The 22315-nt window shown below is 41.5% G+C and overlaps 1 protein-coding gene and 1 long non-coding RNA gene across 3 annotated transcripts in view; one reads left to right on the top strand and one right to left on the bottom strand.

The window, feature by feature from the left end:
- The first annotated feature begins 4490 nt into the window (after window positions 1-4490).
- Window positions 4491-20192, top strand: LOC142489389 (uncharacterized). 2 transcript variants are annotated; one of them, XR_012799848.1, is made up of 4 exons: window positions 4491-4839; window positions 5148-5332; window positions 9254-9371; window positions 19606-20192. It is a non-coding gene; the product is annotated as an uncharacterized LOC142489389 (long non-coding RNA). The 2 variants fall into 2 exon arrangements; XR_012799849.1 differs by lacking the exons at window positions 4491-4839; window positions 5148-5332 and adding an exon at window positions 7707-8856.
- Window positions 8131-22315, bottom strand: part of CWC27 (CWC27 spliceosome associated cyclophilin) — a 254437-nt gene continuing 240252 nt past the window's right edge. Inside the window, exon 14 of the mRNA XM_075589957.1 lies at window positions 8131-9351. Coding sequence (XP_075446072.1) covers window positions 9180-9351 — 172 coding nt within the window. The 3' untranslated portion in view covers window positions 8131-9179. The remainder of the gene's footprint in view (window positions 9352-22315) is intronic.

Raw genomic sequence — 22315 nt, 5'->3', positions numbered from 1 at the left:
GCACTCACTCTCACTGCACTCACAGCACACTCTCACAGAACTCACAGAACACTCTCACAGCACACTACACCTCCCACTCCCCCTCCCTACCTTTGGTGTCGGCTGCTGAGATCGGAGCGGAGCTGGCATCAGGAGGAGGGGGGGGAGTGTCGGGAGGAGGGCGTATTATGCCGCAGAGGGCCGGTAGGTGTGGGGGCCTCGGGGGGGGAGGAAGTGGATGCCGGTGGAGGGGGATGGATGCCAGTGTCTCCACACTCCTGACGAAGCCACGCACCGATTGGCAAAACGCGTAGAGTGGTACCCGCCTACAGGAAGAGAGAAGCAGGGACGAAAATTGCAGACCCACAACCGGAAGTGACGTATCGCGACCAACCCGGAAGTGACGTATCAGAGTCCACCGGAGGGGACGGGACGGCACGCTTCAGAGGGAGCCCCAGAGACACACCAGACCGGCGTCTAATACAAGGACCGGAGCGGACGACACCCGAACACCCTAGAGGGAGCTGAGAAGGTGGAGCGTCCAGTGTAGCAGCGTCCCACGCAGTGCATACACACCGGAGGTGGTGGGTGAGCCAAAAGTCCACAGCCAACTCTCTTCTATCACACCATTGTGATTCATGCATTATTTGAATGTTTTTATTGTAAGTGTTCATTTTTAAATTCTATAAAAGCTACGTTTTCTATGATTGGTCTGCACTATGGATACTCTTTCTCCCACATATATACCGCTGTTTTGTTGAGATTGGAGGTCTACACCACATCACGGATCAAGAGGTCCTTCCCGCAAAGACCACTGTGTTCTATTGCCCGTATTTTATCTACATCTTGTGAGTAGGCTACACATACGAGCCAAGACACAATATTGTATTGACCCATTGAGTATCACACAGTCTACACTTAGAATATATTTAGTTTTATCTCCCTTTCATGCTCCCCCTGGATTGCAAACGAATCTTCATGAATTGAGGGACCAGTGGAACCAGTCCCTACCAGCTGGGTTTGAGCAGGGGGGGGTTTAATTCAATCATTCATGTTATCTATCACGTGTGCACTGTATTATGTTTTTATATCACTAGATTTGGATTTATTCACTATATATTGTTAGTGATCACTAGTAGAGTTAGCGCCTTTCCTTCACTATAAAACAGCACATATTAATGTTATTTGTCAGTAGAAGCCTTAGGATTTTCTAAGATTGCTTATGAGCACTCTATATGACTGCGCATATGCGGATTACAATTCAGATGAATTGAATTAATGTTTGGGACTATTTAAGAATGGACACTGCAAACTATGATTATCAAACCCCTGATGAAGAAAGGCTGACTTTTGAAACACGTAGGGTTATCCTACTTTCCCTCAGCAGCTCTCGTTTTATTTATGCACGATTTTGCTACTTTGCCACAAGCTTTGTAATCATTCCAGACCGGAACCAGCGTTTTTCCTTTGTCGTCACCCGATCCGCGCGAGATTTGAGTGTTGGTAGTGGACCATACGCAGAGAACTGAGTTACCCATGTGGCTGCCGATACCCGCTCCGAGTGGGGAAGGGAGACCACTGATCCTGTAACCTACTAGGAGGAATATCTGCCGGGGACCCGCGGACTGCCTGTTGACATCGTTCGCTTTGCAGCAGACATGCCACAAACCAGAGGGGATGCTCTCAAACACTATCCACTGCCTACAACCACTTTCTATCTAGTAAGTGGGACATTCACCTAATGTAGCTGAAGGATTAGTAGGAAGTATATGTTGTCATTGCTCTAATTGTTTATTTTAATAAATGTGTTTTTTTATTCAGTTATCTATCACCTGTTTGATCTGTGAGGCTTCTACGGAGATTAGTTGTTTGTTTAGTTTATGTGTTATACAGTATTGTGTTTGTTGTCATCATTTTTTATTTAGCGTAGGTATTTTGCTAAATAGTTTTGCACTATGTATGTTTTTCTTTTGTTTTTCAAGCACTTGGTTACCAAACAACACCATCATCATTGGAATTTCCAAGGACCCTGTGCCCAGCATCATTGTATGGTTGTATATCTATTTTTTAGAATTTGTGGTATTTGTATCATTTGAGTACATATAGGCGCCAGATTTATTTGTTTTTTTATGTTATCTCTCTGACCAGGTGGTCAGTGTTCAATTTGGCAGCTGGCCCCTATTTACATAATTGTGAATAGATAGAGATTTCAATTAGATTTATTCATATATTATTTGTGGCATTGTTTTGATTTTAGCGCTACCATATTTCTCCTCAATTTCATCAACTTAAGCTACATGCTAATATATATTCACATATATGATGAAAAGGTAGAAACTCTGAAGCACTGTATTTTGGGGATTTGTTTTCTGTTCCTTACTTCATCAGGGAGTGTAACGCCAGTTAGCTGTGAATATTAAGTATTCAGCGTTCTGAAAACAGTCGGAGGTAAAACCGAGTGGGTGATAGTGTAGGTGGGATGCAAACGAGTGGTGTACGTAAACCAACAAGGAATGTGTGATGTCAGAGAGATGCAACTCCCCACACAGCCGGTGCAGGACTCTGCAAACGCCTTCAGAGACCGGCAGCATTTGAGTATTTACTCTACAATACTCTTTTTTGAGGGTTGTGAGTGAGATACAATATATTTTAGGATTTTTTGTTTTTATTGTTTTGTGAAATACTAAGCTATGATGGTTGTACTTTTTCTGTTTGTTTTGTAGAATATACAACACGGGCATGTAGCTCAATGTTTATGGCTCTAAACGCTGATTCATCCTCAAATATTGCTTTCTACTATGCATTACAAGCAGCCAAAAATCTTTAAGATACCTCAAGTCATCATAAGCTTTCTAATTAACAGGAATGACTTTCACAAACAGATAGTGAAGCAACTTTGAGATAGCAAAAGCCTCTGACATGGTCTTCTAGTGAATGACAGTATTTAGGAATGTAACACTTAACTTCTCTACACCCTCTCTCATAAAAGTCACTCATTCCCAGACGAGGATGATGACAACCTTCTACAATATATCACTTCACACCTCGGTTTTTTGTTATGTTATCTTAGAGATTACAGAGCGAATTTAGACATAATGGTGTACCAGTCTAACCTTTCCATGAGGATTGCATTAAATATAGCACAACGGTTTATGTACCTCACACGTCAGACCCTATCAAAAAACTTGGTAGAGGCTCTTTGATAAGAACATCATACATTATTGAGCATGTTCTAAAAACAGCTTCAGAAAAACAATTTGCCCATAGCCATTCAATTGGACCAAAGCTGTAGAGATATTTTTCAGATTCATTATAAGATTGTTTTTTGACAATAGTGTATAATATATATATTATCTAAGACATGCAAATGATATTGACATGCATTATATTGTCTAAGACATGCAATTGAGCATACAGTCATATTTCCATTTGCGATATATATATATATATATATATATATATATATATATATATATAATCATTGTATAGTATAGTATATACAGTACATTCAAACTAACAAATCTACTAACGGCTACACAAATAGTAGAAAGAAACGTGATGGCATTACATAGTCCCAAATTCCAACCTATTTTAACTTTAGAGAATCCCATTGACTATCAATGTTGAGCAGAATGGAATAGATTATTTACTGCAGTGCATACTCAAATATAAATTAATACATTAACTGGGTGCAGCGCAATAGTGGGTTATCTGCAGCTTCCGAGAATGTAATAAATGGCCTTGAAGTCTTTTAATAGCTTCTTATGTAAAAAAATAAAAGCTGCAGGGTGTTATCTTCTTAATGTTTTATAGCTCCTATTTAAAAGGGCATTACAACATTTAACTATAAAAAGGGCCACATGGTTGCCCTTGCTGTTTTTAAACCCCCCCCCCCCTTTTTTTTAAGTTGCATAACACAGGTACATAAGGGGAGGATTACTTAGGCTATGGGCCAGGCACATTAAACACACTGGATTTTCAGAGGTAGTAGGACCAGAGCCCCTTATAACCTAGTTAAATAGTGTACCTTTTGTTCAACTCTTCTTTAGATAGGTACACAGGTACATGGTGAGCGGAGACTTCATATGGGGTTGATATCTGCTGGCCACCTTCTGTTGTGTCATAGCACAGTGTGCTCAACAGAGTCAATAACGTAATGAAGAAACACTAACCAATTCAGAGGTCTTTAAAAATGCAATTAGTAAAGAATTATCAAATAATAAAAACCAGCCACATCTTTGGATTGAACATTGTTAGATTTGTTTAAGGAAGCCAAATAAATTGTAAAATTGCTTACAAAAGTGGTTGGTTTCATGCTTCTGGATCAGAGCACCTGCGGCACCTGGGCAGTCTTGGCTCTGCGACTTGCCCCATTGCCGAAAACAGTATGTATCCAGGTCTCCCTCTTACCTTCAGGCTGCAGACCACATGTTGCCAGGCAACCAATAGAGCTGCAAGATTCTCCTGAGGGGAGATTGGAACATTAGTTGAGCTGACAGTTAGGACTGTGAGGGCAGTTAGTAGTTGGAAGCTGGACACTGAAGGGGTATGGTGTGAGCGTTCGGGGTGCCTGTGGCATCTGCACTAGGCCAGAGACCCCTGATAGGCCCCACTCCTCTCAGTTTGTGGCTGCTACATGCCCATAGATAGGTATACGGCCCCTGTAGCTTGTAGTGAGGGACTCAGCCAGGACACAGCGGCATCCTGGCCCTTGGTGGTCTGGGACCAGACCACCCCACGGAAGAGACTATCCTTGAGGTGGACACCCCACACGGAGGCGGAAGCAGCGGAGTCGCGGATCATCGTTGGGTCAGTGTACCCCACCACAGGACGCAGCGTGCCCGGGTGCGGACGCACCAGGCAGGTCTCCCACTCACAAGTGCACCAACACACACTATAATGGCAGCACTGACCACATATAAGGGTGAGGGGTTATCTCCTTGTGGATACCAGGGTGGTTGAGTGCCCGAGGGCCCCATCAGGTACTGTGGGGACTGTGGACAGGAGTGTGGGAAACTTGGCGGGTGGTTACGGCTGTGCGAGGCCTTCGGGGTAGGCTATAACCAGTAGCCATACTCTCGTTCTGTAGTAAAGCTGTTATTTTATGTTTTACCCAGTGTGTGTATTTATTGTATAAGTATATACTTATGTCTTATACTCTGTCACAGAGCTTGAGAAAAGACCCTGTGGTCAGAAACGTACGTCGCCCTGGTAGAGTTTCTGTGACTGCCTGATGTATATCGTGGATTAAACAACTTTTCATTTTGAGTGTGCTGCGGATTCTATCTTTTTGTATATCCCACAGACTGGCCGGTGTTCCCTGTCTATCTGCCAGCACTTGGATTTCTGATAAGTATTTATTACTATTTGTAGGAGTAAAGTTCCTTTGTGTGCACCCAGCTTCAGTTTTTTTGTGTGTGTATATATATATCCTGTAACAGGTAATTCCACACAGTAGAATCTGTTACAGGTTGAGGCGCTGAAAAACACCGTACCAGTATAGACCCCAGGCTCTCTGCAGCGGAGGCTCAGACCTCCTGTGAGCCACAGGTATTGCACCACACACACCGTAGCCACACATCCTCCAAGGGGGTGGGGGAAAGTGCGTTACAAGTAGGTCTTGCTATATTTGTATATAATAAATAAAAATAAAACCTAAAAATGTGCTCCATTGCATCATTGACATTGTCAAACCAGAAGCAATGTTAATAATATGACTTTAAAATATCTCAAATATATATTACTTGTCTAGGTGACTAGCACCTTGCGTATGATGGTAGAATAGGTGGGAGGGAGATACACTTTTAAATATCTGAAGATATAAAAGTTGTTTCCACAGTCAAATAAATGTTACAATTAGTATCACTTCATATACAGTAGTTGGTGGCTAAACTTGTGAGATAGTGAGATAGTTCTTGTTCAAAGTGAGGAAGTTTGAGTGCATGAGAATGCCCTGCAGCAGAGGTTGAAAACACAAACACAGTAAAGGAATTACATGATTATAGACACACCAGACACCTAAATGGGAAAACTGAAAAAAACAGATCAAAAGACTTGAAGTAGGGAACATTTCTAGACTAATAGGCTGAACAGCAACCAGCAGCAACCTCCAAGCACCAGTTCCCATGGCAAAAGGAGAGCAATGCAGCAGGAAAATACTGTAGGGCAGGGTTTCCCAAACTTTTTTTTCCCGTGACCCGGTTATTTTTGAACTTCTCCTTCGTGACCCACTAAAAATGTTATCGCCTATACTGGCCTGCACAGACACACACACAGCCACTGATACACACACACAGCCACACACAGACACACACACAGACACACACACAGACACACACACAGCCACTGATACACACACACACACACACAGCCACACACAGACACACACACAGCCACTGATACACACACACACAGCCACACACAGACACACACACAGACACACACACAGACACACACACAGACACACACACACTGATACACACACACACACACACACAGCCACTGATACACACACAGCCACTGATACACACACACACACAGCCACTGATACACACACAGCCACTGATACACACACATACACACAGCCACTGATACACACACACACACACACACACACACACACACACACACACACACACACACACACACACACACACACACACACAGCCACTGATACACACACACACTGATACTGATACACACACACTGATACTGATACACACACACACACACACTCGCTCTCCCCTATACGCACACAGACACAAACAGTGAATTACAGGCAATGACGGATGTGGGTGGGTGGGAGGAGGGGGCCAGGGACTGGGTAGGTGGGAGGAGGGGGCCAGGGACTGGGTGGGTGGGGCCAGGGACTGGGTTTGAGGGGGCCAGTGACTGGGTGGGTGGGTGGAGGGGGCCAGGGACTGGGTGGGTGGAGGGGGCCAGGGACTGGGTGGGTGGAGGGGGCCAGGGACTGGGTTGGGTGGGTTGAAGGGGGCCAGGGACTGGGTGGGTGGGTGGAGGGGGCCAGGGACACTTTGGGTGGAGGGGGCCAGGGACTGGGTGGGTGGAGGGGGCCAGGGACTAGGAGGGGGCCAGGGACTTGGTTGGTGGGTGGGTGGGGCCAGGAACTGGGTGGGTGGAGGGGGCCAGGGACTCGGTGGGTGGGTGGGTGGGTGGAGGGGGCCAGGGACTGGGTGGAGGGGGCCAGGGACTTTGGAGGGGGTCAGGGACTGGGTGGGTGGGTGTAGGGGGCCAGGGACTTGGAGGGGGCAAGGGGGTGGGTGGGGCCAGGGATTGTGGGAGACAGTGACTGGGTGGGAGAGAGTCACTGGGTGACAGTGACTGGGTGGGGTGACTTACCTTGCCGCCGGACGCTTTCCCCTGCTGCCCCTGATATCCCCTGCTGCCCGGGACGGGAGGTGGGCTTGGGGGCACGGGAGGTGGGCTCAGAGGGGGTGCCATGGGAGGTGAGCTCGGGAAGCTGGCCGCGGGGGGGAAGCAGGCCGCAGTAGGAGCTTGTACTTCCCCCTCCGTCCCACATAACGTGCGGGCCGCAGAGGAGCTGGTACTGCCTCCTCCGTCCCATGTTGGGAGCGGGGGGGGGGGGGAAGGGAGCGGGCCCTGCTTGCTCTGCGCATGCGCGCGGGACCGCGGGGGGAATCGCCGCCATTTTTTTAACTTGAGCGGGGGGGGGGGGGAGGGGGAGACACCGCGCGGCCAGCCTCGCTGCGACCCGGCAATTTTGGTGCCGGGGGATGGGAGACACCGCGCGGCCAGCCTCTCTGCGACCCGGCAATTTTGGTGCTGTGGCCCGGTGCCGGGTTGCGACCCACCATTTCGGAAACGCTGCTGTAGGGAATATTGGCAGGAATCACTTTGCTCTAGTTGCTTTGAAGTGTGTGTGTGTGTGTGTATATTGTATTATAAAGCATGTCAAGGTATTTCTTTTTGAGGATTTGATGTGTGTGCGACCTGTGAAATTGGTAGTATAGAAAGCTTTGTGTGTTTGGTGGCACAGAACACATTTATTTACATAACCTATACAAATAAGAGTACTGATATGAAAAGTATGCATTGCAATTGTTTTTTTCTGTGTTAATCATTTCTCATGCGAATGGATTTTAAATTCAATTAAATTACCATGGGCACATGCATAGAAAGATTCTTTTTATTCTGAACAAAGAAAAATTACATCTCAATTTTAGTTTTCTTCAGTAACTTAAAGTTTCAACATACTGTTACAATTGCCTCCAAAATCTTGAGCTGGAGAATATACAACTGGTATTTTGATCAACAATATGTCACTCTCTTCATAGACTTTTGCAATCCCAACATATATTCTACATAACAAATTCTCTGTTTTGTAAATCCATTTTAAATCAAATAATTGAAAACATTTTCTAAATATAACAAATATGTCACTCGTTTCATAAATGTTTTCCTTTACATAATTACTGTAGTTCAAAATTTCTGTAGCTCAGTAAAGCAAGTCACGTTATGAAACCAGCATACAAAGAACATCTTCAAAATTGGTCTTTTATTATGCAACGTTAACAAATACAAACATTCCATACTCTATTATACTGACCCCATTAGACAGCATGATTACATTTCACACGGGGAATTGACAATCATTTGTAGAAAACAGATTCTACTAAAGCAGCAGTTCCTCCAACTCGTTTTTTCTTTGTTTTATTTAATTTTGTTGCCTTTGTTTGTTTTTTTTACAAGGTGGAAACCAGGGGTCCCACCTGAGCCAAATACCACTATTTTCTGCTCTGGGGATCCTATCAGGGGAAACAAAATGACTGCAAAATTTCAAGCATCATCAGTGGTGGTTTTCTATTTGATGGCCATTTAAATCACCTTTAAGAACCAGTAAGTATCTCGGCGACCAGGGGGTTCCTGGAGCCGAAAATAGTGCAGTTCAGCTCTAGGGGGTTTCCAATCCTGAAAAAAAATGAGGTTAGAGTAAACTGCTCCTTTAAAATGGCATATAAACACTTCTTAATTAAGAAAGGAGAGCATACATGTTATTGGGTACCAGCATAATTAACAAAAATCTTAGCAATCATTTTTATTAGACATAAAAACACACTTTTTGTAAATGGCCATACATTATGGTGCACTGTGGAAAAACTAGCACTGCCAAATGAAAAACATCCGTCTTGTTTGGCAGACTATTGAATTTATTTCTGCAACTAATAATCCATTTTTCTTTCTTTTTTCTGCTTCATAAGCTTTTTGCTTTCTTCTCTTCTTCTTTTATTGACAGGATTACGTGGATCATATATTTCAAACGTGTCTTCATCTTGCATGGTCGCATCTTTAACCTTCGTACTCTTTTCATCAAACTGGAGAACATGAGACATCCTGGAAATCAAATAAACATGGTAGGAAATGATTAAGTGAAAAAAAAAGAATCCACAGAAATGTACTGTATACAGTATATTGTTACTGACACGCTTATATCAAGTATAGTTCTTATAAAAAATAAGACTATTAAAAAGTACAACTTGGACATTTCCACAGTTGCTTAAAGATTGTTTTATTTTATTTCTAAATCAATATGGGAATATTGTTTTACAAAAAGAACCAAGACAACATTTGTTAAAATGTTGAGACACCTGAAATTTACATAGCAGAGGCTGTGCTTAACATCTGAAAATAATTGTACAGCGGATCAGAGCTTAATCTCTCGCAACCTTACACTCAAATTTTACTTCCATGTCAAATCTGTGCAATAACATGATAATCACATAATTTCATACAATGATCTAATATGGGTGAATTCACATTGTAATACCATCTACTGCAATCCAACAGTAATGCTATCACATTACATAAAGCATTCCTATTTATAAAAATAAATAAATAAATAAAAAAGGACTTTTTGATCCATGTGACTGCTTCACAAGAGTCAAACAACCTCTGCTGGTGTACCAGGGGTGTCTGGCTGGCTTTTCCCCCCTTGAGATGAGATTCAAATTTTACTTTAACCCCTTGGCTGCAAAGAGGCCTACAATGCATTGGGGGCCCCTGGCAGCCAAGGCTTGGCTCTGGATGTACTGAGAAGTTGAGTATTTTAAGAAGCATAATGGGTTTTAAGGAAGAAATGACACCAATCCAGAAGGAAGCAAAGTAATCTCTAATTATCATCATAAAACATATGATTCTTCTACATTTAAGCTTCTCATTGCATTTCACCTTGCTATGACACCCCAAAACTGGAACAACCTACCAGAGTAAAAGGGGACGATAGACAGCACTCTGTGTTAAATATATGCAATTGCAGGGTGCACGGAACAACAGGGGACCCTTTTTCCTCTGTATAGTACTAACAAATCTACGTAAGTACCAGCACTCACTGTCTAATAGCTAAATGATGAAAACAGTTGTAATGCAGAATAAACATTTAATAATAAAATGAACCAGAAATAAATCAAATGTGTTTGCAGAAACCAGTATCATAAATGGGCATGTCACAAAGTGAGGGGTGGGGGGGAAAGGAAAAGGGGAAAAAAATGAAACACAAGGAATATACACAAAAAACGGATAACGGAAAGTATGCTAGGGGGCGACGTTTCGAGGGACTACCTCTTCATCTGGCCTATTCCCCCTGGTCCAAAAGGACCGAGAGGTACTTCCCTAAGCCTCCCTTCCCCTATACCTGGTCAAATCAGACACCCCTGAAAATAGATAGCAAACATATAGTGTAGGCTAAATACAGCTAAACAGCTAGTAGCAGGGCAGCAAGAATCCACTAATGGTACAGTAAAAGCTGAACACAGCTTGCAAGAAAGCAGCTTGCAAATGAGCACCAGGAGTCCACACAGTCAGTGAAAGGTTAATCAGAAAAGTAAATGAAGTGATCAAACCCTCAGTGGCTCTGCTCCTTCAGCTGCTCGTGTGGAGCATTTGGACCAGGGGGAATGGGCCAGATGAAGAGGTAGTCCCTTGAAACGTCGCCCCCCTAGCATACTTTCCGTTCTCCGTTTTTTGTGTATATTCCTTGTGTTTCATTTTTTTCCCCTTTTCTTTTCCCCCCCCCACCCCTCACTTTGTGACATGCCCATTTATGATACTGGTTTCTGCAAACACATTTGATTTATTTCTGGTTCATTTTATTATTAAATGTTTATTCTGCATTACAACTGTTTTCATCATTTAGCTATTAGACAGTGAGTGCTGGTACTTACGTAGATTTATTTGAACCTACCAGAGTCTCTTACATCCACCACCAGTCTAAGTTCTTTCAAATCTAAGGCTGTCACACATTTTAATCTGGTCTGTAACTGTTTCATACGCCCATAATACAAATGATCCTTAACTGTGCATGCAATGTCTTGTATATAATGTATACCCTGCTCATTATGTAACTGTATTTGTAAACATGTATTATTTGTCTTAACTCTGTGCCCAGAGTTAAGCTTGTTGAAAACGAGAGGTAACTCTCAATGTATTACTCCCTGGTAAAATATTTTATAAATAAAGAAATAATTTATTATTATTATTATTATTATTAGTATGAATGAACATTCGTTGTACGGCTGTATTTTCATCAATGCTTTACAGTGTAGGAGACTCAGACACCAAGCAGCATTTAAACTGAATGCAGTAATGCAATAGACAGTGATTTTCAACCTGGGTTGAGTGGGCACCCCTAATGGGTTTCTCGGCCAACGGGAGGATGGGGTGGGGTGGAAGAGCTGGGACAAGTGTCCAAACTGTTCCTGGCCTGGCAGCGATGACCGGCGGCTCCTCCACAGCAATGGCGGTGGCCAGACTGTGTCCTGGCATTCACCTGCCTCCTCAGGTCGGTGCCAGAAGTCGGGTCCAACGCCCACACAATCAGAGGAGGGAGCTGCGGACCGGCGCAGCATGGGAGGCCTCCTCGCCCCAAGGTAAGATTGTGTGTGTGTGTGTATGTATGTATGTATATGTATGTGTGTAATATATATATATATATATATATATATATATATATATATATATATATAATCAAAGAAAAAATGATAGCTCCAAAAGAGATGTGAAAAGTGAAATACTATATAATAAAAACTATTTTTTGTGTGTGTATTGTGTAAAATCACTAAATAGTGAGTGATACATGTATAAAAAAGGTTAATACCTTAATGGTGTATATGTGCTAAATGTGATTATATCCAACCAGAGTCAGATAGTGGAGAGGGTTTGGGGAAGGAATAGGAGTTGTGTAGATACAGAATACAGTATACTGTGGAGCTGCTTCATTTGCAGACCAATCCGTTTTTCATTCCCATTTTGGATAAGGACTGCTCCCCAAGATCTTACATTATGACACCTCTAATTATTAATTCTCCGCCATTCACTACAGTAGTCAATTGACTTTGTAGATATACAGGATATAAATACACCCCCTGGACTTTGATTAGACTATTTCATCCTCCTAGACCAGTGACAGACATTCATATTTTTCTCTTTCTACTTTCTGAAGTAGAAAGAGATATGAGGGAGAGAAGTGGAAAGAGATATGGTGAGGGGAAAGAGAGATATAGGGTGATGGGGAAAGAGATATGGGGGAGGTAAAAGAGTTATTTGGGGAGGGGGAAGAAAGCTATGGGGGGAAGGGGAAGAGAGATATGGGTGGAGCAGGAAGAGAGATATGGGGTGGGGAGGGGGGTGGCAGTCGGGAAGAGAGGGGAGTGAGGAAGAAAGGGGAGAGTGTAAGAGGGAAAGAGAGTAGGGGAGCGTAAGAAGGGAAGACTTAGGCTTGATGCTTTCCAGGAGACCGTCTTTGCCTTAGGTTATTTATCTGCTGCTCTCAGCCATTGTTTGTACTTTATTTTCCCTGTATTGTAATTCTGTAAAGCACTACGTACACTGCTGACACAATATAACATTATACAAACAGATGTAGCAAGACTTACGGTTTACCATGACACAGCCACTTATGGTGCCGGGACCGCACGCGATTGAAGCAACGAAAACAGAAAGGATAAACGCTGCGAGGGTCTCTACTTCTGCATGGGACCCCAGTAGCATTAATCCTTCAGAGTCATCTGTGTGGAAGCCAAAGTATGGAGGCGCTGCACAGAGTCCGAGAACAGCTCAGAACTCTTGAGGTAAGGAGGGCTAAGGACATATAAAACGGTCCAACCCCCTTGATGACGTAGATAACTGAATACAAGTATCTACGTCATGAGGGGGAATACTATAGGACGATATTTAGTCATCTACGTCATCAAAGGGGTTGGAAGGACAATTTTTTAAAAATCCGGCCCAACCCCCTGGATGACCGAACATGATCTTATAGTATTCCCCCTCATCACAGAGGCCCATAATCGATTTATCTACTGTACTGCACCGACACACTTTATTCGAGCAAATACCCGGTATGTACCTGGCAGATACCTGGAATGCGCCACTCCTAACCTCTGACAAGCCCCGTTGCATTTGCCTTCCCAGCCTGGGTTCATGCCTGGCTGATGGGCGGCTGATCTGTTAAATGATAATGATTAGGATTTAATAGGCTGCAATGCTTCGCGTGTCTACCAGATGGCATAAATTCATGAATTGTAATGCAGTTTATATATATATACTGTGCAGTATTGCAGCCAGCGGGAATAAAATGCTTCAATCCCTGCTTGGAAAATAACTCAATGTACTCGGGCAGAAAACAGTCACAAACCTCAATACACCCGGGTATACCCGAATTCGTGGGACTAGCCAAGCTCGAATAAAGTGTGTCGCCAGTGTACGTCATCAAGGGGGTTGGAAAGTTTTAAATATCCTTAGCCCTTGCACGGAGACTCCTATCCTCAAGAGGGCTCTGGGAATCTGCGCAGCTCCTCTAACCTGTTTGGCTTATCAGCAAAAGGGGATCTCCAGAAATTGGAAGAGAAAACACAAAGCGCACCAGAGGTAAGTTTTAAGATTGTATTGACAAGAATAAAAAGTATATGAGCACTTACAATGAAGTAAATGTTAGTGAGCAAATCACTAATCCCTGGACCAGCCAAGTGTTTAGGAGGGCTCAGCGACATGCAGCTCAGTACCCCGCGCGCTGTGGCATACCCTGTGTTGCAAGTATAAATGGCTGGCGCTTCCTGGTTCCATCAGCGGCTTCAAGATCTGATGTGATCAGCTCTGGTGTACCTTGCTGTGTGAGCCAAAATGGACACTGGACAAGAACAGCTATGGCGCAATGTGACCACTAAGCGGTTCACACGACTTCTGTTTCACCCTGATGAAGCACAAGTCATGCAAAACACGTAGTGGTCATGTTGCGCCATAGCTGTTCTTGTCCAGTGTCCATTTTGGCTCACACAGCAAGATACACCAAAGCTGATCACATCAGAGCTAGAAGTCGCTGACGGAATCAGAAAGTTGCAGGGTTGCAGACCTGTCTGAGACATGCAAATGTAACACAAGTGGTATTTTTATTTGCTGTACACTGGAGGGGTTTTGGTCACTTCTTTTTTTAAGCCACAATAAAAATGTAAATGTCTTGTTATACCCTCTTACCAGCTTCACATTGCATTGCCAGTAACCAACCTCGCAGTGATGAGACCCAAAAGTTCAAAACTGCTGTCTGTGAGTAGGTTTACTGTCTCAGCACTTCTTTAACCCAGGCTGTGCTGAAAAGTAGTGTAATACAGCAGGCATAAACCTACAGGGGTCCATGTTAGACCATGTGACTGCGTAATGCTAAAGACCCCAACATTAGGATAGATGAATGAATAGATAACCAGATACTTGTATGGGGGACCCCTAAACATAAACTTGATAGAAGGTACTGGGTTGCAATCCCGGATGGTAAGCTCACTGCTAAATGACGCTGTTGTAAACAACACCAGGAAAATTGAGCATAATAACACCCTATAACGTAGCAAATTTCTTAATAAAGTCCTGAACAGGAAAACATGTAGCAAGCGATTGACTCACTCTGAGTGCTGCACAGTCCATGCGATCCAAAGGTGAGGGGTCCCCAGGTGTGCTTCCGTCCAAGGGGTAGGCTAGTAGAAAAGGAGAAAAACTGGAAGAGCAATACTGTAGGTATCAAAAAAGTAGAAAGGAGGGTGCGTATCCCATAAAAAAGATTATTTATTGGTCATGGAATAACAGGGCAATGGAGAGCCCCACCAACGTTTCACGCTTCACAGAGCGCTTTCTCAAGAGAAAGCGCTCTGTGAAGCGTGAAACGTTGGTGGGGCTCTCCATTGCCCTGTTTTTCCATGACCAATAAATAACCTTTTTTATGGGATACGCACCCTCCTTTCTACTTTTTTGATACCTACAGTAGTGCTCTTCCAGTTTTTCTCCTTTTCTAGGGGTCCATGTTAAAATGGATAAGAAGTAAAAAGTGACTCACTGTGAGTGCTCATTTGCATATCCTTACCCAGAATCCCTGGCTGCAGTGGAAGCACTGTATGCTAAGAGATAATGGGGAAAGACATGCTGAGACATGCAGATAAGTGGCATTTTTATTTGCTATTTTTTTTATTCAAAATAGTTAATGAAAAATTGTGTAATACATTTTGAGAATAAAACATGTGAAAAATGCAAACTTCAATTTACGTACACCTACTGAAAAAGGTCAGAAACTAATGTTCTTGAGAGCTACATATTGTAAGAAACAGCTCAGTAACTTTAAAAGCATGCGATAAGTAGCCTCAATTAACAGCTGTGTATGTGTAGACTCGTTTTTCACTAAACATACATGGGGACACCTGGGAATTACAGCATTTAACATTTAAAAATTACTTACATGGCTTATAAACTGTATTTTTAGAATGCAGTATGCTTTTATATACAAAGAAGTGAGACAGCTCTTTAGACCTCAAACTGTTTAAAGTCTAAAATGATTTACATGATTATACAATAATATTCAGAGTGGATTGACATTAGCGGATTCAGGCGCTTACGTATCTTGTGCAAAGCATATCACCAGATTTATTAGCGGAAAAATATGTAAGCAATGTTTTATACTAATATTGCACCAAGGAAACATTCACATATCACAGCCCTACAGTACATTATATGCTATATTGCAGTGTTAACTTCCAAGTCTGTGTGGGAGACATATAGTAAGATCTTAAATACTGTAATCATGCAGACATAGCTAAGTGTCAAACAAGCATTTACAAAATATCAAAGACTGTTGTTATATTGCGTGTAAAGTATATATGTCCTGTGTATCGTCCCTATTCATATATATATTTGTCATTTGAAAGATATCCCAGAACAATTGAGTACACTAACAGTTTATGTGAGAGGAAGGGAGATCAAATTTGCCTAAAGCAAGGAAGAAAAACAGTGTAAACAATTGCAGACGGAGAACAGACACAGTACATTATGTTGGGAGTGTTTAGTCTCTATCTTGGAGTTTTCCAGTCATCCACATTTCTGGTGACTACATTACAGTTTCCCGAAGAAGTCTGCCATTGGCAAATGCAGGACCACACACATGCACACTTTTTTAATTGAAATTATATATCAACATTTTGGTCCTTGTTTCTAATCTTGAGAAAGGTTGCAAACAAGGACCAAGACGTAAATATGTCACTTCAATAATTTATTTTAGATTTCTGCCATGTCCGGCCATTTTTTAGTTTGTACTATTGGTTCCAGTCCTGCACCCAGGCACCATTACTTGGTGTTCACCAAAGTGCTCTGCCTTGGTCTATCTACAGTGGCGAGAAAACATTTGTGAACCCCAATGATAATTAAGAAAATTCCATAGTTTTTCCATGATAACCTTCTTAAATCAAAACCAGTCCTTTCTTAAATATCCAATATGGTTTATATTAGCCAATTCCATGTATTTTGAAACTAAAAAGATGTATGAATTCGATAAACAATGAGTTATTAAGAGTCAGGGTATGTACAAAAGTAAGTGAAACCCTGGTTTTATCAGTTAAATTAAAGAGGATAATTATAATCAGGTGTTTAAATAATTAGGTAGATCTTCAGGGGTGAGTTTGGGAGGCCCCACCCTATATGAAGATCAGAAACTTTGAGTTTGGTCTTCACCATTCACGTGTGGAAACACTTCATGTCAAGATCAAAAGAAATCTCTGAGGACCTCAGAAAAGCAGTTATTGATACTCATCAGTCTAGAAAGGGTTACAAACCCATTTCTAAGGATTTGGGGCTCCTCCAATCCACTTTCAGACAGTCTACAAATGGAGAAAGTTCAAGAACACAGTCACTCAACCCAGGAGTGGTTGTCCTACTAAAATCTCCCCAAGAAGAAACCATCAAATAATCCAGGAAGTCACAAAGAACCCTATAGTAATATCCAAGGATCTACAGGCCACTCTCGTCTTGGTTAATGCGAAAATTCATGACTCAACTATCAGAAAAAGACTGAACACTAATGGTATTTGTGGAAGGATAGCCAGGAGGAAACCACTGCTCTCTAAAAAGAACATTGTTGCCCGTGTGAAGTTTCCCAAAGAGCACATACATGATCCACAAGACTTCTGGAACAATGTTCTCTGGACAGACAAGTCAAAGGTAGAACTTTTTTTTACCTCAATGAGAAATGTTATGTTTGGAGAAAACCAAATACAGCATTCGAACAGAAGAACCTCATCCCAACTATTAAGCATGGTGGTGGGAGTGTGATGGTTTGGGGCTGCTTTGCTACCTCAGGACCTGGACAGCTTGCAAGCATTGACACAACCATGAATCCTGCATTGTTTCAGAAGATTCTAGAGGAGAATGTCAGGCCATCTGTCCTTGAGCTGAAGCTGAACCGAAAGTGGGTCATGCAGCAAGACAATGATCCCAAACATACAAGCAGATCTACAAAAGATTGGCTTGCAGAAGAAGAAATTCAACGTTTTAGAATGGTTTAGTCAAAGTCCGGACCTAAACTCTATTGAAATGTTCTGGCAGGACCTGAAGTGAGCTGTCCATAAAAGGAAGCCCTCAAATGTCACCGTGTTGAAGAAGTTCTGTAAGGAGGAATGGGCCAAAATTCTTCAAAACCGATGTGATAGACTGACCACAGGAAACGCTTAGTTGAAGTCATTGCTGCTCAAAGGGGTGCCACCAGGTACTGAATCTAAAGGTTCACATACTTTTTTACACATGGTTATTGAATGTTGAGTCATTTGTGGATAAATAAATGTTGAAAAAGTATTATGTTTTGGGTAATTTGTTTGATCAGGTTATCTTTATCTATTATAAAGACAGATTAAGATCTAACAACATTTTAGGTTTGAAATACAGTATGTGAAAATTCCAAGGGGCTCACAAACTTTTTCTCGGGACTGTATGCACACATATTTGCTGGCTGTCAATATAGAGAGCCAAGCCAGAAATAAAAAAAAACAAATATGTTAATTCAAAACATTAAACTGTACCAAAATGTTTTGAGGCACTTTGCAGTAAGCATAACATACAATAATAAGATAATAAACAGAAAGCAAATACAGTATTACTCTCTTAAAAACTAAAGACCATTAATAGGTTTAGTAAGTGTCTGCAGTCCCAGCACATCGGTCTGATCTTTACCCAAAGTATGCCCTGTAGAAGAGCAGTGCCTCCTCCAGGGACAAAAGTGAACTGACATGGCACCAACATGATTAATTGATTAAATAAGGATGATGTCATTTTAAATATCAGGCAACTGAGTATTTACATTCATATATATATATAAATATAATATATATATTTATATTATTTTAACATACAGAGGCATATTTACCAAGAAGTGCTACTCCATGAAACACCTTCAGTGCTGAAGACACTTTAGTGACTTCCCTTCAAGTGGATGGGCCTTACAGTATTTACAAAGCGGTTTTACTCCATAAGGCACCTTTCGGGCAAATATACCATACATATTAATTCATTAATTACTTATAGCTTAGCACATTACGGCACATAATATCACCATAGTAAACAATGTTTATTTAAGACTTCAGATATACTGCTATATAAACAAGTAAATTGTTCAGCTAGACTTTTCCCCCATTTGTTGTGCTGTTTATTCTAAATACTGTATGCTCCATCATCAGCCAGTGAAAAAGTAGAAAAACAATTATCAGATAAGATTTTGATTTACAGTGACCAATATTTGAGGACCTTATTCTATATATTCTAAAGTGGATAGGCATTTTTGGGGGGTCAAAAGAGCTGCTTCGGTGCATATAGTATTACCCGCTAGGGTAATTGCATAATTCCAAGGACCCTAATTACATTGATAAATTGTTTTAAAAAAAACAAAACATTATTTTGCCTGCTTTGTGAAACTTTTAACAGAGGTCCTGTCCACTAAAGCTAACATGATCTGTGTCACTGTATCAAAAATATAAATTGCAGTGAACCAATCTTTATTATTAGGTAACACCCTAAAATGTTTCACCGAGAATAAACTTTATTTGTAATAAGCATGGCACAGTTGTGTGCTCATGCCAAATTAATCTAATTAGTTAAGTAGGTAGGAACATGTATCAAGTGGTCACTAACGCAAGGTATTCAGATTGGACTGTTTGGTAAGTACAGTAGAGTGTCTCAAGGTTCTATTATAGGACCATTGTTCTTATGTGTTTATCAATGACCTACATCTTTGCAGTTGCTATTACATTCCTAAAGCATCAATGTGTCAGTGTGTAAGTCTCTGTGCCTTTCTTTCAGGATACAAAAGCAGCATCAAAAATTAACTGAACACTTTGAACCACAGAATAAGGGAATGGACAGAGAAAAGCCCATAAAAAAGATCCCCTTTTCCCACCTACATTATTCACAAGTGCTTCAGTGGTGCATAAATAAAGACATTGAGCGTTGTTGTACTACATTAAAACAAAAATAATTTCTGATCAATGGATGAAGCATGTATGTATTGAAATGTACTTATCCTCCACTTGCAAGTGACTTTTCTTTCTTAGGTCAGAACTGTTATTTATAATTCTGATTACAAATCTTGACCATGCTAGTATTTTCAAGCCTGCCTGTAATCCCCAGTGGTCTAAAGCAACATCTGCAAGAGTCATGAAGAACTTTTTGGCTGGACTAAGCAGCAAGGAAGCCTGCAGTTGATCAGCTCTGCCTCATTTGTAGGTGTCACTGCAGTGGGGATTAGTTTAGAAGATTCCAGGCAACGTGACACATTGGCCAAGCCAAAGAAAACCTTCCAGTAAAAATACATCTAATTTTTCAACCATTGTCTAACCAAAACAAAAACCAATTAGGACACGTTTCAGTGACAGTCAATGGGTAGCAGCAGTATTTGCTGACACTGTTCCATTCCGCAGCATTTTTGATGTATTCGTTTTTAAGGCTGCTTAAACAATTAGCAAACCTCAACACAGCTGTAAATATTTTAGGATGAAAAACACAAATCCATGTTGGTCTTATCTTTTCCTAAAAGGTAAATCTTGCATATGCAATCATTGCTTGAAGAATTAAATACAGCCAGTGGTTGAAGTGTAGTGGTGCTAAGTGGGGTGCAGTGTTGTTTTTTTTCCTTCACATTTTTGACAAACGCGCTTTATTTTTTGTTTTTATAAAGAGAATATATTTGACAAGCACCCCCCTTTCTACATATTTCTTACAGCATAAATATTGCTTAAAGCAGCAATCTCCCCAAACTAACTCCCTCCCCCTCTCTTTGGGAACCGTGCCGTCCACCGGAGCTGAATGCGATATTTTCATATGTGGGAACCACTTGGTCCCCAGAGATACTTAACCCTGAAGTTACCAGAATTACTTGTTGTTTTTTAAAGGGCATTTAAATGGCCGTCCAATAGGAAGCCACTGTTAATGACATTGTAGCTTTGTATTGGCCTGAGATTTGGTAGGCATCCCCTGGAGGGAGATTTAAATCTCGTAACTTCATCAGTAGACATCTCGGAAACTGAGAATAGGGTAGTTCAGCCTCAAAGGACACCCCTGGTGTCACTGCTGTCCCAATGTTTAATATATATAGATCTATTTTAAACCAAGCACAGTATCACACATTTTTAAACCACATGACCACTAAATGTTACAATTTTAAAAACACTATATATATATATATATATATATAAGAAAAAGGGGAAGAGAGAGCACACGCCCATAGCGTAAAATAGTACAATTTAATGAGGGGGAGGGGAAAGGGGGAATAAGAATTGCACTTACAAAGGTACAATAATAACAAGCATATTGTGATATATAATCACCACCATCCGGTCAGAAGCTGCAGTGTCTTGGTCTTTGCAGTCCCAGGATGATGTCCCGATCAAAGTCCAGGGTAGATGATCTCCTCTCTGCCTGTTTTGGAGTCCTCTAAAGTAGCTCCGAGATGGGAAGCCTCTGCAGCAATCGCGCGGGTCAGTCAGTCCCAGCGCGCGGTGATGACGTCAATGTCCCTGCGTCTGACGTGATGACGCTCCCTGACGCGTTTCATCACTCAACGGGTGACTTTCTCAAAGGGAAGTCAGGAGAGGGGAAAGGTCCGGTATTTTATACCCAGTCCAATGACCATAATCATTTAAAACACACCCCTCTCAGCTGAAAAGGTACTCGTTGTTAATGGATATCAATCACAAAGCCTTACATCGTATGATGAGACTTAAAGGTGAAGTGGAGATTAACCATGAAATTAGGCAATGAAAATATGATGAGTATTATATAAAACCATTCAAAACCAATTCAAAACCAATTAAAAAAACGCCACTTTAGTATGTAAGGAAGATAACCTTACAACCAACATGCATTACTAAAACAATTACTTGTGAACCATTGACAAAAGATATAGAAATGTCACATATCACTAAACCATTAGGTATATGAAGCTCTATGGATCCCAAGGGGGAATAACCCCCTTAAGGTATAAACATATATAATGGATACCTGCCAATACCTAACATCAGAGCCATAACCTGTCTAACAGTACATATTAAACTATTTTAAAAATAAAAATATTTTAATAACAGTATAAAATACAGCAGGAGAGTCCTAATACCAATATTGATTTCTGTATAATCACCAATATTATCAATTTTAGGTCCTGTAATGAAGAAGAAATCTAGGACGGAGTCGATGCATTACTTGCAAGCATCTCCTGAGTCAGAACAATGTCTGCTCCACTATTAGAGGTACCACACATGTCATTAAGAGTTCCATCACCTGTCTAAGTACATATGTGGTGTACATGATCCAGTGTGGATGCAATTTAAAATATGTCGGACGCACCACCAGAACTCTTGGAACAAGGTTCTTAGAACACAGGAGAAATGCACTCAAAGGTCTCAATAACCACAGTTTATCTAGACATTTCAAAACATTTCATCAACAAGATCCCAAAACTATGAGAATAATGGGAATTGAGACCATCTCACCAAATACTCTTGGTGGTGACCGGTTC

This window comes from Ascaphus truei, chromosome 1 (genome assembly GCF_040206685.1).
Source record: "Ascaphus truei isolate aAscTru1 chromosome 1, aAscTru1.hap1, whole genome shotgun sequence".
Taxonomy (NCBI): domain Eukaryota; kingdom Metazoa; phylum Chordata; class Amphibia; order Anura; family Ascaphidae; genus Ascaphus; species Ascaphus truei.
Note: the sequence above shows the minus strand (reverse complement) of the source record. Positions and strands in the feature narration are given on the sequence as shown.